The following is a 15,237-nucleotide window of genomic DNA, read 5'->3' on the forward strand; positions in this document are numbered from 1 at the left end:
AAAAAAAAAGAGAGAGTAAGTTTTGACAAGGCTTTGGGGAAACTAAGACACTTGTGCATTACTCCTGTGTGAAAGTTAGGCAGTTACTCAAAAAGCTTATCACAGAAGCCAGAAAGTCCCATATACAGACATACGTCAAAAACCTTTAAATCAGGGCCACAGATACACACAACAACATTCAGGGCAAAGGAGAAACCAACCTATCAGTAGTATAACGGATAAGCAAACTATCGCACATGTACATGAGGAACCATTCATTCTCTAATTCAGCCTTAAAACAGGAATTAAACTCAGCTCTGAACCACAGCATAGATGGGCCTTGAAAATGATACCTTGCTAGATGGACAGAGCCACATCTGTCAGGTGCAAAAGAACAAATGGCTCTATTTACATGAAGTATCTGAAATGGATGAATTCATAAGAGAAGTGAAATATTACAAAATTTCTGGGGCCTGAGAAGAGGAGGCAATAGAGTTATTGCTTTATGGCTATAGAGTTTCTGCTTAGGATGAAGAGCAAGGTCTGGAAGTAGGGCTAGGGTGTGCGCAGTAAAAGAATAGGTATTTATAGCATGGGCAATGCCCAGCATCCAAAAACAGACAAACAAGAACCCAAATCAACTACAAAGAACGTGGTAGCAGTAGATAGCGTCGACATTTGCACATGCAAAGTGTAATTTATTATCACTGAGATGTACTTAAAATTATTAAACTGGCAAATTAGTGTGTGTGTGTGTGTGTGTGTGTTTCCCTTGTTTCCCTGACAACTCAACCAAAGCTTCCCAACTCTTCAGGATGACACACCAGATTCCTAACACAGTCATGAATCCTACATAATCTCTCTGGTCTCTAAGAGCAGGCTCCTTTTCTCTACCCTAAAGGCCTTTCTAGGTTACTCTTACTTCAGGCTTGCACTTTTTTTCCTGTCCCATAGACACTTCCTTCACAGTGAGGACCTATTGGGAATTGTACCTCCCAACCCCCACTGGTCCTCACCCCTTTTTCTTTCATTTTCACTTTGTCAATACTGTGCTTGGCATTTTGTGTATCTCTTTCCGCTAAATTGTGAGCTCAAAAAGGGTATATTTTCTCTGTTTCATTCATTTTGTTATCTCAGCAGCGCTCAACAATTATATGCTGAATTAGCAGAGCTGGGATGCCATTCAATTGAAGAGCGCTGTATCAAGCAGGTGAGTAGTCCCAGTCTGGGGTTCCATCCTCAAAGCAAGAGGAGACACAGGGGACAACTAGTATACAACGACATCAAGTACCAAACTGCCCTGTAAGCCGCAGGCTTTGCATACAATCTCTAATAAAAGATCAAGAGGGCATGACAGGGTAGGCCGTACTCTCTTGAGTTCGAGGACAGCGTGGCTAAAAGTGTGAAGGGCTACAGAAGAGAGGCCCGGTCTCAATAATACCAAAGGGAAAAATAAAGCCGAAATTTGTTATTTGGGGACTCTGGATTAGCATCCTAAAGAGTTTTTTGCTCTCCAGGTTTTTACATATCAGGTCTATGGGAGAACGAGTCATATTCAACAAGACCAAATGCTCATTAGTACAATGACTTAACCTTAAGAGATCCAAAACAATTTGCTCAGTAGTGGAAAATCGGTTGCCTCCCCGGACTCAGTTACCTCTGCCTCCGAAGCACTATAAACAGCAGCTGGGGCGGAAGAGGCGGGAAAGCCCACTGACCAGAGGAGGCCTGTGGCTCCGAGGCCCCTTTCCAGGGGATCTGAAGGAGAAAGGAGGCAAGGCTCCCTTTCCAAGAATCTCCCCAACACAACCCCAAGAGAAAGCCCCGTGGGCGAGAGGAACAAGCTTCCGAGATGCATAGATATAGCCCAGGGTACGCAAAGGGGAGAGGCAAAAGCGGGGAAGACACGTTACCCTGAGAAGAGCCAGATCTAAGGGTCTTCTCCTCCAGCAGGATGATTTATAGAGGACTGAGAACCAAAGCCCAGGACCCAGGCATCGAAAGAGGCCTCACATTTACTAACTTTATACCAACGGGCGCCTCGGTGCACTTCTGGTCTGGAGATTGCCCTTCCCTGCACTCCGCCCGCGGCCCCGCCCAACCTCTCCCAGCCCCGCCGCCCTCCCACCCACCGCAGCCACCCCGCGCATCGCGCATGCTCAGAGCTGACGGCCGCTGGGCACGCTGGGAAATGTAGTCTCAACGCAGGTGCGGGTGAGTCGCGGGAAGTCACAACCCTCCCGCCACCTCTCCAGCCGGCTCTCTCGCACGCCCGGTCCCTGCGCTCTGTCTGCCGTCAGGGCGCGCCCGGAGGCAGAGCCCGAGTCCCCCGTCTTCCCGCTAGCGCGACTGGGGAGGCGGGGTCCCAAGCCCGGCCCCTCCGGCAGCTCCCCGCCTCCCTCCCGCCCTCCCCGCGGCGTCGGGCCGGTGCCCGAATCCAGGCAGCGGCCGCAGGAGGCGCGGCGGTGGCGGTGGGCGCCGCAGGCGATGCCCCTGCCCCGCTGCTCCGGCGGGGGGCAGAGCGCGCGGCGGCGGCGGCGGCGGGGAAGGAGGCGGGGGGCGGCGGCGGAGGGGCCGAGAGCTGGCGGCGGCGGCGGTGGTCGTGAAGGGCATCGGTGACGGAGATGATGTGAGTGTCGGCTGGCTGGGGACCCCCGGGGCTGCCGAGCCGGAGCTGGGCGGCTGGCAGCGTGCGGGAATCGGAAAGGGAGGCCTGGGGCGGCAGAGGGGATGCTGCGTGCGCGGTGCGGAGCCGGCCGAGGCCGGAGCGCGACAGCCGGGCCAGAGTGGGGGTTCCGGGCGGCGGCAGCGGGGGCAGTGCGGACCCAGGGGCGTCTGCGATTGTTCTCAACACCCCTCCCCCATCCCACCCCGTGTGTCTGTTTGTCACTTGCAGCTGAAGATGGAAAGAGCCAGGCGAAGGGGAGGCGGCGGCAGCGGCGGCGGCCGTGGCCGCGGAGGCAAGAATGTAGGGGGCCCTGGCCTAAGCAAGAGTAGACTCTATCCCCAGGCCCAGCATTCTCACTACCCCCACTACTCCGCGTCAGCCACCCCTAATCAGTCTGGGGGAACATCCGAAATCCAGGAGCTAGCCTCCAAACGTGTGGACATCCAGAAAAAGAGGTTTTACCTAGACGTGAAGCAGAGCTCCCGGGGCCGCTTCCTAAAGATAGCGGAAGTCTGGATAGGGAGAGGCCGGCAGGACAATATCAGAAAGAGTAAACTGACCCTCTCCCTGTCGGTAGCAGCAGAGCTGAAGGACTGTCTAGGCGACTTCATCGAGCACTATGCCCATCTGGGCCTGAAAGGCCACAGGCAGGAGCATGGCCAGAGCAAAGAGCAAGTCTCCAGGAGGCGGCAGAAACACTCTGCACCCTCCCCGCCGGTGTCAGTGGGGTCAGAAGAGCATCCTCACAGTGTCCTCAAAACGGACTATATAGAGAGGGACAATAGGAAATACTACCTGGACCTAAAGGAGAACCAACGAGGTCGCTTCCTAAGGATTAGACAAACCATGATGCGGGGCACTGGCATGATCGGTTACTTTGGCCACAGTTTGGGCCAGGAACAGACTATTGTCCTCCCAGCACAAGGTATGATTGAATTTCGTGATGCCTTGGTTCAGCTGATTGAAGACTACGGCGAAGGAGACATAGAAGAACGAAGGTGTGGAGACGACGACCCACTTGAACTCCCAGAGGGGACCTCTTTCAGAGTGGACAATAAAAGGTTCTACTTTGATGTGGGCTCTAATAAATATGGAATTTTCCTGAAGGTAAGTGAGGTGAGGCCACCTTACCGTAATACTATTACTGTTCCGTTCAAAGCTTGGACAAGGTTTGGGGAGAATTTTATCAAGTATGAAGAAGAGATGAGGAAAATTTGCAACAGCCATAAGGAAAAGAGAATGGATGGCCGTCGGGCCAGTGGTGAAGAACAAGAATGCCTGGACTAGCGTGAAATTGAACTCCAGCAGGCAGAATTTAGAAATCAGTAATTGGCTAAACGTACTGATCCGTAATCATGATCATTTGAAGAAGTTTCTCCTCTTTTGGGCCCTCTGTTATTAGTAATACCTCTAATAGTTTATACTTAAAGGAGTCTGATTCTCATGTTATGTTATACATAGATCACTATAATTCTCATGGGAATTCCAACCTCCCCAGAGCCAAATAGTTTAGCTGCTTCAACTGCTCCAGACTATTGAAGTATGCAGATCAGCACAGAGTGTGACATTCTGACCTTTAATCATGATAACGTAAGATTTACATTGCACTATGACAGAATCTTGAAAATGATGATACATAGACTTAATACAAAAGTGTGAATTTCTATTTAACAAATCCCACCCCCAAAGAAAGTCCCATACTTTGTTAAAAAGTTGCAAAGTTTATCTGTGGACCATTACCACAGAAACAGAGATTGACCTCAAGTGTAGTGTATTTCTATATGAAAGTACTAGTAGGAATATATTCTCATTGGGTAACTGAGTATTAACTAGTACCACTAAAATACAAATATTATTAGACAATTAGACCTTTGAAATACAATGTCATATTCCTTAGCAGTTACTATCTACAGTATCCTATAATTTCAAATTTTGTGGTACCCCTACAGTTTTAGTTGCCATATCAAAGCCACGGAGGAGTTTTAATTCATTATTCTAGCGAATTACAATCTAATCTTATGTTTCCTATTCTATATATTTCATTGACTTTCCAAAGTTTTGGAAATTATGCTTATGTCAGTGTTGTGAGGGAGGCTTCACCCAGTGGCTTTGTTATGGAAATTTTGATGTTTTAAAACAGCCTTTCATGATAATTTGGAATTGTTTTTCCTTAAAGATCTGTCATGAACTTTCAAAGTGTATTTTATGCTTTCCCCACTCCTGCATAGGGTTGGTGCACCAGCTCACTGGTGTAAAAATATATCTCCTGATATATATGTTAGTAGGGCTCTTACATCGGCTGCCCTTAAAACCACGTCAAACTTACAGTATAAACCTGACTTTTACACATACTTTTTTAACTCCAAAAGAAAAACGTTGTTGTTTGGGGGGGGGGGGGGTTTTGGTTTTGGTTTTTTTGCTGAGAATACAAAATTGCAGTCTGGGAGATACAATATTTGGAAACACTATTGGTTATAAACATTTAAAAGGAAAATTCAGGCATTTTCCAAGGTGCTCCTTAAGATTCTCAAAGAGGTTTTACTCTACACAAGACGTAGCCATCCATTTGTGCTTGCCTGTATTAAAAAATCACTTTCCAGAAAGTGCCACCTGAATTTTTAGACACTCAGCAATTTTTAAGCAAGTGGGTGGATACAGCATGGACACCCACAACATCCCTTATTAACTGAATGAAATTTCATCCGTTGGGCTACATCTTACTCTAAACGAAATTGTGTTTTGTCATGGGATCAGTTACTGCTCCACAGTAAGTCCATGTGATCACATTTAAGAGACAGGCACTGATTTCAACTGCCCAAATAGAGTCCTCATGGGTGAGAGCTGGCTGCAAGGACCGAGGTCAGAATGTGGCTCTTCTCTGATATGCTCTTAAGTAATTCAGAATCGCTTTGAACAATTTTCCCTCCAGAATTTTTCTCTAAACACATTAAACTAAGGTCGCTAAGGAAAACCATGGGACGAATTAAGAAGATTAAGTTCATTGGCTTTTGTTAAGACCAAGCAACTAGTAACCCAGACATACATACTGATGTTGGTTGCAGATTCTATTTCACATTTCTCGAAGTACTATGATGGAATCTCACTCAGTTCACTACCCTTGTGAACCATCTGGATCACCATGGAACAACTGAAGGTTAGAAGAAAATGTCAGTACGAGCGTTAATAGCACATGGTGGGTGTTGAGACTATAAAAGTAGCAAGGATTTCTAACCAGTCCTAACTGTAAGATAACGTAACTCTGTAGGCTTAATAGGAAGTAGCTTGGGGTATATGAAGGAGTGGTGTGCACTTGAATTACTGTACTACTGATTGTTATTGCTGCCCATCATAGTGCCTGTTAATAATAATCAACCTGTCAGATTTCGGCAAACCGGAGCTGTGAATATTCCATTACTCAGTTGTCCCAATTACTATTGCTGTGAGTATATACTCGCTCTTAAAAATCTTATCTTCCTCTTTTGAAATATTTATATACGTTAGGACTAACTGATTGTTTTTTTGGTTTTTAGTCTGATGAGGTTTAAATGTGTATATACATATGTGTGTATATACCTACGGTACTATGTCAGACATGAAGATAAATATATTTAATTCACTGTAAATACATATTACTAGCTTCATTTCATATTAATTATTTAAGTAAAGGACTAGCTAAATAGCCACATTTTCTACCTTATATGTATACTTCAAAGTTCTTGCCATCTCAAAGCTACAGATTGGGTGTGTGTATTTGTGTGTGTGTGTGTGTGTGTGTGTGTGTGTGTGTATATATATATATGTATATATATATATATATATATATTGGATTGAACATACTCTAGAAGCACTAAGACCTTTACCAATCCTTTGTTTACCTTCTCATAGTTACTATATTCATTGAAAAATGGTATGATGCTATGATTTTTTGATACTTAAAATTCCCAAGAGTTCATTAGCCATAATTGTGATCCAGTTCGAACATATGGACTTAGGATGTCTGTTACCATGTATCTGATAAGCTACTATTTTTATCTGTGCAATATACTTTTTATTTATTGTCCTTTGTAACATAAATGGAGCTGCAAGTGTACATGGTATTCTTCAACATAACAGGATCCTCGCTCGCCTCGAGGGCGTTAGACTCTTATGGAGACTGATGGTAGAAGTGAAAGTGAGCATTGACATTAGTAACCAAAATTACTAGTTCACTGTATAATGCTAAAACACTGATGATGTTTGCACATAGTAATCGAGCATAATGTGGACAGACTCCAACTGTAATAATATAAGCTAATAGTATAAAATCTGGAAACGGGTTCCTCAATAGTTGGCAGTGTGCTCCTAGCAATTAAAAGCAGCGCGAATACGCTGCGTATATGCAAAAGATGCAATGTATTATAAAAATATTCAAGTTCTGCCACATTTTATTATTTTTCCTTCTTAAAGCCCCAAACTGCCATGTCCCTTAAAACTTGAGTCAAACACAAGCTTATTTGCACTAAAGAGCATGGCCAAAAAAATAAATGACAGGGTGGAAAAGCTATTTAGAACCTCTTGAAATGATTGGTTCTAATGGGAGAATTTCACATTTGTCTATTTGAAAGCTATATGGTCCAGGCAGACAATCTGTCAGTTCACTAATTTAATAATGCACTTTACCTTTTGTATATAGAAGATGTACATTTATGCCCCTTGACAGGCAGGCTGTGTTTCAGTAACTATGTAGCTAGACTCTGTAGGATGATCTCTTGCATGCACATGTTTGTGTTAGAACTATTGTAACAGGTTTCTGTTAAGGCAGTGTAATGGAAAAGGATGGAAGATGGTTTTAAAGCAAGTCTCAATTCATTTAACAAGGAATTTTAAAGTAGATTTTGTATTTGTATTAAAGACTAGAATAATATAAAACTATTTCTAATCCAGATTAGTGTTGCAGTTCAGACTATATCTACTTGAGACTTCCCATAATACTCCAAAAATTAAATTGGGGAATCTAGCCAGATAACTTTTTTAATAATTCTGTTCCATTGTTAATATGTGTTTAAGTTACTAATAAAAAGACAGTACGTGCTACAGCTCTAGAATTTAAAGTATGGTTAGCTTATATTTTAAAATTCACCAGACTAAAGTAATAAAGTTTCAAGTAAGGAGTATGAAGAGCTTAATAAGTTACTAAAAAATAAATAGGATATTTCAAAATTTGCAAAAGTATTAACCTTTAACAAATCAAAAGAGAACTGGGGAATTCGGTGTATCCTTCTACCCCGAACACATTTGAAAATGTATATTTGAAAAACTAGATAATTGTTGCTTAATAATAGGTTGTATGTACTTTACTGAGAAAACACTGTGTACTAACAATTCATCAAGGCTGTGCTATATTTATTGCATTCATTTTATATCTATAGATAAGAAACATATATAGTCATCCTATCTTAATCTAATCATGTATTTATATTGTAATTTTGCAAATATTTTCAGTAAAATAAACATTTATCTGAGCTGCACAGTTTGAAGAGGATGAAATTGGACTATAATCTCAGATACTCATTTTTAATCAGCAGCTACCATTGAAAACTGATGTATTGTCATTTCTTGAGATTTATTTTACAGTTTACTTAATATTTAAATGAATGAGGCTTAGTTTGAGTTTTAATTGGTTATTTGAAAATGAGGTTGGTTTTTTTTTTTTTTTTTTTCTTGCTTCCTTCCAAACAACTTTGACTGAAACATGAAATCCTCTTCCAAACTTTAGGTAAGGGCTTTGGTGAGTCATCACCTAGTCTGAAGTCAGTCTTTACCAAACACCAAACATCTTTGGTGGGATATTTTGTCAAAAGAAGTTAACATTGTTTCCATGCCTCCAGAATGGTACAGATACAAGACTTGGCATTGCCAGATAAGATTCATTAAAACCTTTCTGAAGTTTCCTGACAGATGTCTTGACTTCCATAGAGAAATTGTGGCTAATGGCTAGCCTATCAGAGGAAGGGAATAAGGAATTAGCATTCTGCTGTAACCATCTGTAGTCTACAGTAGCACCAGAGTACAGGAAAAATGTGTTTCCCAATCCAATATCTTACGAAAATTGTTTTCTAGATCACAGCAAGTCTACCATAAAGAAAATATGATCAAATATACACAGGTAGATTTTAGGGGAAATTTTTACTATTTTTTTTATAAACTGAGGGGAAAATCAGTCTTTGTTCTTAATCTGATATGACATTTTTCAGCCATGTGGATTTGTTTTAGTGGTAAATTTTAACATTTTTGAATAGAGAAAACTACTCCTATAGCACCAGATTTATGGACAGAGGATGTAGCTGGGTTGGAGGAATGTTTGCCCAGAGTGCACAAAGCCCTGGACTTGATTCCCATACACATAAGGGAGGTATAGGAGCGCGTGCCTTTGTCACATCAACACTAAGGTGAAGGCAGGAGGAGCTAAAGCTGAAGGTCGTCCTCAGCTCCAGTAACTGCAGCCCGAGCTGCATGCAATGTAGCTCCAAATAATAATAAGAAGAAGATGCTACAGTAGACAATGAAAAGTAGCAACCAGTGTTAATAATTTGTTACTCTATCCTTTTAGAGTCATTCTCACGTGTAAACATGTATATACATATATTCTTTTCAAATGCATAAACACACGACCCTCCCATTCCTAATAATATCAACTTTAGGTCTGGCATTTAAGGATTTTTTTTCTCTTTTGACTAAATATATTTTATCTTGCTAGCATCACTTTTATACAGAGAAAACATCAAGAAAATAATAAGTGAATCCCATTGGTATAGACTTCGATTGCAGATGTCTGTGTTTCTTGTTAGGTGTACAGAGTCACAGCTTCCCATCCTAGTGTCCATCCTCACACCTGCCCACCTCACCTTCCATGTCGCTCTCTGTGTCCCTCTCAAAAAACTATTGTTGTTTTTCCTAAAGTAACACGTTAGTTCAGGAGAATCTGGATATTAATTAATACAGCCAAGTGGCATGTGAGGTTAACTGTGTTCTCTAGTGAAAAGCTCTGATATTTAAAAGCTTTAACAAATTATAGCTTTCAATTTTTACTAACTGTGCTACTATTTTTTTCATCCAAAGACCTTGCCATTATGAGCACGTGAGCATTAGAACTGTAGCGAAGAGATTTTATGTTATGGCTTTGTTCAAATTGCTTGATTCATTAACATGAAGCATTTTATCCATGTGTCAAGGAAGGTATAAAGTTTATTTAACAGCTTTTGATATGATGTCTACACAAAGAAACAGCACTGTTCGTAATCATTTAAAGCACTATTTTTTTCTTGAATTTGTTTTGGGGTGTGTGTGTGTGTGTGTGTGTGTGTGTGTGTGTGTGTGTGTAGGGGCGGGGTGGGGGGACTGGAGACCTGAAGGCCATGCCAGTGTAAGACAAGCACTCTGCCACTGAGCCACATTCCCAACCATGAAAAGGTTGGGCTTTTTTTTTTCTTCCCCTTGTTTGTTTTTTAATGGGTCAGAGAGTATACCTTAGGAAGTTAAGGAGCTATAAGTACAACCGAGTCATCTGCTGGGAGAATGTAAAATAGCAAATGGATCTATTAAAAAGCACGGTTAGGCAAAAGAAAACAAAAAGAAAAGTGGCAATTATTACTATTCATGAAAATATAAGCAAAACTACTTTAATAGTTCTCCAATATTACTTGCAGGGGAGGGGGACCATAAGTCATGCTCACCATGTGGGCATATTAAGACCTTCTCTTTTCTGTTGACTACCAGTGTGGGGAATAAACCTGAGACAGGAAATAGCCTACCCTTTGTCCCCTTCAATTTTACAAATGAAAGCAACTTGGGCAAAAGACTCAACAGAATTAGAAATATATCTTAAACATGGGTTAGGGATTCTTTTAATAGATTGGTATCTGTAAACTTCCTGAAAACAAAATACAAAAACTAAAGGCTCTGTTTTAAACTTTATGGTAATTTCTGTGTGGTTGATAACATAATTTCTTGTTCAAAAATGAGAGGCGTTGTCAGAAAACATGATCCTTTCAAACACTTTAAAATCCTGAGTGAATCACATATTTAATGAGTAACTCACCATCCTTTAGTGAATATGCAAAACTAGCCACAATTTGCATATATTGACTTGTTTAAATTCAGATGATTTATATTTTTTTCCTCTGTAGCAAATCTTTCAATATGAACTGTACTTAAATTTAGGACAAAATAATAACTTCCAATTCCTCTTCGGAGTTCCCTTGTTTTTGGTAAATTAGCCTTCCTAAGTTTTTCATGTGTTTTCCTTGTAAAAATTGTTAGTTTTATTGATAGTGACATCCGCCAGCACACGGAAGCACGGAGTGGTCTGTCAGTGCTGCCGCTGGGGAGGCCCTTAGTTATGTGAGCGTGACACAAACAGCCGGTTTCTATAGAAGAGTGTCTCCATCGAGATTGGTCTCTGATACTTGAGAGCAATTGTATGTCTTTGAGTTTCCTCGTTTTATACCTAGTTCTGACAGCTGTTCTATAAAGTCTCCAAGTTTTTAGGAGATAATAAAAATTGAAAAAAGAAAGAACGGACCATTAAAATTTCTTACAGTATTTAAGTGTTTGAATTGTTCAGGGGGTAAGTTTGAAGGGGTAAAGTTTCTCTTATTAATCTTTACTAAACTAAGGTTATAAATCTGATTGCTTTCGCTGACTAAAGCCAGAATATCTCCCATTAGAAGTACAATAAAGTGGGCCTGTGAGCTTGTACTCTTTGGGATTGTATTTATTATAGGTTCTATGAGGTTGCATAAAAGTAGCAGAAAGAAAAGAAACAGAAGGGCAGTAGCTGATAGATTTTTTTACCCCTATGACAAAAGAAGTCAATCTAATGTAAAGAAGAGAGAGACATCATGTATTCCCATTCCCCTACTTAAGCTTAAACGCAGGAACAGAGAAAGTAATAAGCCCCGGTTCCATGATAAAAGAGCTGGCCCTCAAGGAGTAAGAGTGGTTGTTACATAGTAACTACATTTTCTCACACTTTGTTCCACCATTGTCCTCTGCTTTTATGTTTTGAGGGGAACAGTTATATGTGAAGTCTCATAGTTGAAGGAGTGTGGCTTGTTTCTTGTATATATTCTAAAATCATCTTGTACATTCTGCATGACATAGGAATTTTTTAAAACCTAGCACCATTGTCCAAATGCCATTCCTGAAATAATTATAGAATACAGTGCTAAGTGGTATGTGGCGACTGTCGTCAGTGTCCCAGAGAATGAAGTACTGACTTTGATCCTCTCCTCCTTGGCCATATTAAATAACCTATGATGGTGAACTCACGGAGGGCCACTTACCTAGCTGCAGCAAGATAGGTCTGTTGTGTAGTTCATGAGTGGAGAACTAGATACGCAATGGTCACGAGGACATTGCTGTAGACACTAAGTCCTCCACTGTGCCGTGCCAGCACCAGCCAACAAACAGTGTTAGAGAGTGATGCCTTTCTCAACAGACTATCAAAGACAGCATTTAAGAGCAACATACCTTTATCTTATAGAACATCAGGACATAAATATTTTGATTGTCTACTTTCCTGAAACATGCCATGTGATTGCCTATCTTTGGCCCAGTGGTGGTTTGCAGTAGCAATTTAGCTGGTCTATTTAGAACAAATTCCATGGAATTAATTGACTATTGTAGACAAAGTTCTTTCTCTGTTTTCTCCTCCCTCTCCTCAAAAAAGCAGATGTATTTTCAGTTCTCAGTTGCTTCTCTTGGTGTTTGGGATCTAAGTGGGACATAAGAGAGCAATTTAGTCTGTTGGTTCTTTCCATTTGTCATTAGGATGAGATTTTTCCTCAGCCTACTGTCAAACTGCAGCTTTACCTAAAAATACACACTTGAAATGCCAAAACCTCACAACAGATCTAAGCATAGAACCACAAAACAATGCACCAACAATAAGGATAACAATGTGTACAGCTACCTAAGTCCAGAGCATTTCTTGCCATTTACTCATTTGCTTCAGAGTCTGCTGTATTGGCCTTCATGTTCTTCAGACTAGCAGTAAGATTTGTACCAATAATTTCACAATCTAGAGCTCTAACAGGAGGAAATCCATTGCTGTTTAGTAAATGTCCTAAAAAGCTTACCATGCATAGGTGTAAAAAGAGAATTCTAGAATTCAGTTTACTAGCAATCTTTTCCCTCCTACGCATGTACCCTACTGGAATTCAGTAAGAGCATGACTTTGTCTACCACTGTGGCCCTACTTTCACCCTACTTATTTATTCAAATGACAATCAAAGCATAATAAAGATCAGAGCCGCTCGATGAAATAAGCTAGCTCTCTATAGACTGTAAGGAAGGAGGAGCAGTCCTTCACTCAGCCATTCTTGGCATCCTTACCATAGATAGCTAAGAGTTGTAGATGAATAGCAAATTCAGGATCATTCTTGGCTACATAGCAAATTAGGCCAATCTGGACTACATAAAACCCTCTTTAAAAAAAAAAAAAGAAGGAAGGAAGAAAAATGAGAGAGCGAAAGAGAAAAGGAAGGAAGAGAAGAGAAGAAGAAAAGAAAGACAGAGATATGGAAAGATGTCAGTTGAGGTTTACTATTACTAATAGCCAATATTGAATACCTACTTTATATGACTGCATTGCAGAACCCTTCATATAGACTTTCTAATCTGTATAACGGCATCATTAACTTCATCATAATAAAATTGGCTCCATATTACCTAACTAATATATTTGAACCAAGTTGACACCCAAGACAAAGATTGTGCTCAGTCAGTTAGGGAAGGCTATCTGTAAGACTTACTCAGAATCTGACACACAAACGCATGCATCCCAACAGTAATAAAACATAGTCTGGCCTCACTCAGCATGAAGGAGCTTCAGGTTACTGGGAACTCTTTTATCCAAAACTGTTCCCTATAAATGGGATTATTAGCCTCACCGAGAGATTTTTGCTTAAAGGAAGATGCATTCACCCAGTTTTAAGTTGCCCTTCGTCAATAGAGCTTACTTGATCTTAAGTATAGATTATAGACTGAACCTCCACCCCTGATCAACTTTTAAAGTTGGTCATTTTTAAAGGATTCAGATGTTGGGACCAATGATGGAGCATCCTGATTCTATCTCTAGAGACTGAAGAGACAAAGTGCTGCTCACTGGGGTCCATGGTTTCATTTTCATGAACTGAAGATAACTGGCTATGTTAAATCAGTTTGGAACTCAATCTTAGCAACGTTACTGAGAGGTTTTGCTTCTTACAACTTTCCCTGGCAGCTGACTGACAGCTCGCCCTGCCCCCATACTCTGCAGACATTATTTCAGTCCCTGTCACACAGAATTACCCACAGGATGGGTGCTCCTTTTACAGGTCCATATTCCTCCCCAGTTCTTTAGGGAGATGGTTTTCAAACTTCCCTCAGTTACCTCCTGGGCTTGTTAAACCTCATGCCCACCTGCATTTCTGTATAGTAGGACTGGTGAAGTGAGAAATCCAAGGATGGGTGTTTCTAAGACATCCCAGAAGAAAGGATGTAGCTGATCTGGGGACAGTACCTAGTACTGTGATGGATGAGATTCTATCTGACCTACAAAGATACTAGAAGAAAAGTTAGAACTAGTACCCTGCTACCTGGACTGCCTTGAGATAGTCACAAATCAAAAGCAAAATTTTATAAGTTGACTAGAGTTTTGATAAATTATTTTATCCTCTTTTTATACTCATTACATTTAATAACCTTTCTGATTCCCTCTAACTTTTCAACACCTATCTTGAGATCTAGCTGGCAGGGATGGATTATAAAGACATGAAAATCATTCACATAATATGGGGACTGAAGCATGTTCTTAATTTATTAAGTGATTCTTGCATATAAATCTCGGGAAAGGAAAATGAATGATGACTCAAAAATTACTGACAAGCTTGTTGAATATAAAAATATTAAGACCTGAAGGAACCTAGAAATTACTTTAGTCTCCAAACTTGACATTTTGTAATCTGCATCATGCAATATATGAATGATTCATAGGTTAGGTAAATAGACTTAGGGGCTTTAAATGCTAATTATTTCTTGAGATCTATGTGAGGCAAAAATAAACTCATTTCCTTTAAAACATATAACACTGTCTTCATCATCTTCCTGAGTCTTCTCTGTGTTTCCAAGATAGAGGAGCTATAGAGTGGAGTTTATGTTTGTTTCTTTCTTAGTTAACAGTTGGACCCATTGCTTTCAATGTAGAGATTGTTCCCCTAAGCACACATTAAGTTTATTACCTTTTAAAAATGAATAACACTTCAAAATAGCTTACTCCATGTTTGCCAGCCTGGTAGAGATTGTATAGGCAGAGTCTAGGTGGGTAGATACTTAGTGAACATACATAGGGAACTAATGAGAAAAGAGTTGTCCGGCATCTTTAACTCTGAGAGCTTAAGAGAAATAATACGTGGGACTTTTGCACTCAACTGTGTTAATTAGGCAAAGTGAATAGAGAAATTTGGTTTCAAATTGCCAAGGATCATTCAAAAACATTACCCCCACCCAAACACACACACACACTTTCACCTATCTTTAACTACAAAACAACACAACCAGTTTTGAGGGCC

The 15,237-nt window shown here is 40.7% G+C and overlaps 2 protein-coding genes across 7 annotated transcripts in view; one reads left to right on the plus strand and one right to left on the minus strand.

Annotated features, from left to right (window-relative positions):
- Positions 1–2,051, minus strand: part of Wrn (WRN RecQ like helicase) — a 143,976-nt gene extending 141,925 nt beyond the window's left edge. The window contains exon 1 of one of the 3 annotated variants that reach the window (XM_029480718.1): positions 2,003–2,030. The gene's annotated coding sequence lies outside the window, so the exon portion shown is untranslated. Of the gene's footprint in view, positions 1–1,892 lie in introns of all 3 variants that reach the window. The other 2 variants (XM_029480717.1, XM_029480716.1) reach the window with 2 other exon arrangements.
- A 479-nt stretch (positions 2,052–2,530) lies between these two features.
- Positions 2,531–15,237, plus strand: part of Purg (purine rich element binding protein G) — a 31,114-nt gene continuing 18,407 nt past the window's right edge. Inside the window, exons 1-3 of one of the 4 annotated variants that reach the window (XM_029480458.1) lie at positions 2,531–2,608; positions 2,876–3,754; positions 5,710–5,840. In XM_029480458.1, coding sequence (XP_029336318.1) covers positions 2,882–3,754; positions 5,710–5,799 — 963 coding nt within the window. In that variant the 5' untranslated portion in view covers positions 2,531–2,608; positions 2,876–2,881 and the 3' untranslated portion in view covers positions 5,800–5,840. Of the gene's footprint in view, positions 2,609–2,875; positions 4,848–5,709; positions 9,968–15,237 lie in introns of those variants that run through there. The other 3 variants (XM_029480457.1, XM_021170319.2, XM_021170317.2) reach the window with 3 other exon arrangements.

Source organism: Mus caroli, chromosome 8 (assembly GCF_900094665.2).
Source record: "Mus caroli chromosome 8, CAROLI_EIJ_v1.1, whole genome shotgun sequence".
NCBI lineage: Eukaryota > Metazoa > Chordata > Mammalia > Rodentia > Muridae > Mus > Mus caroli.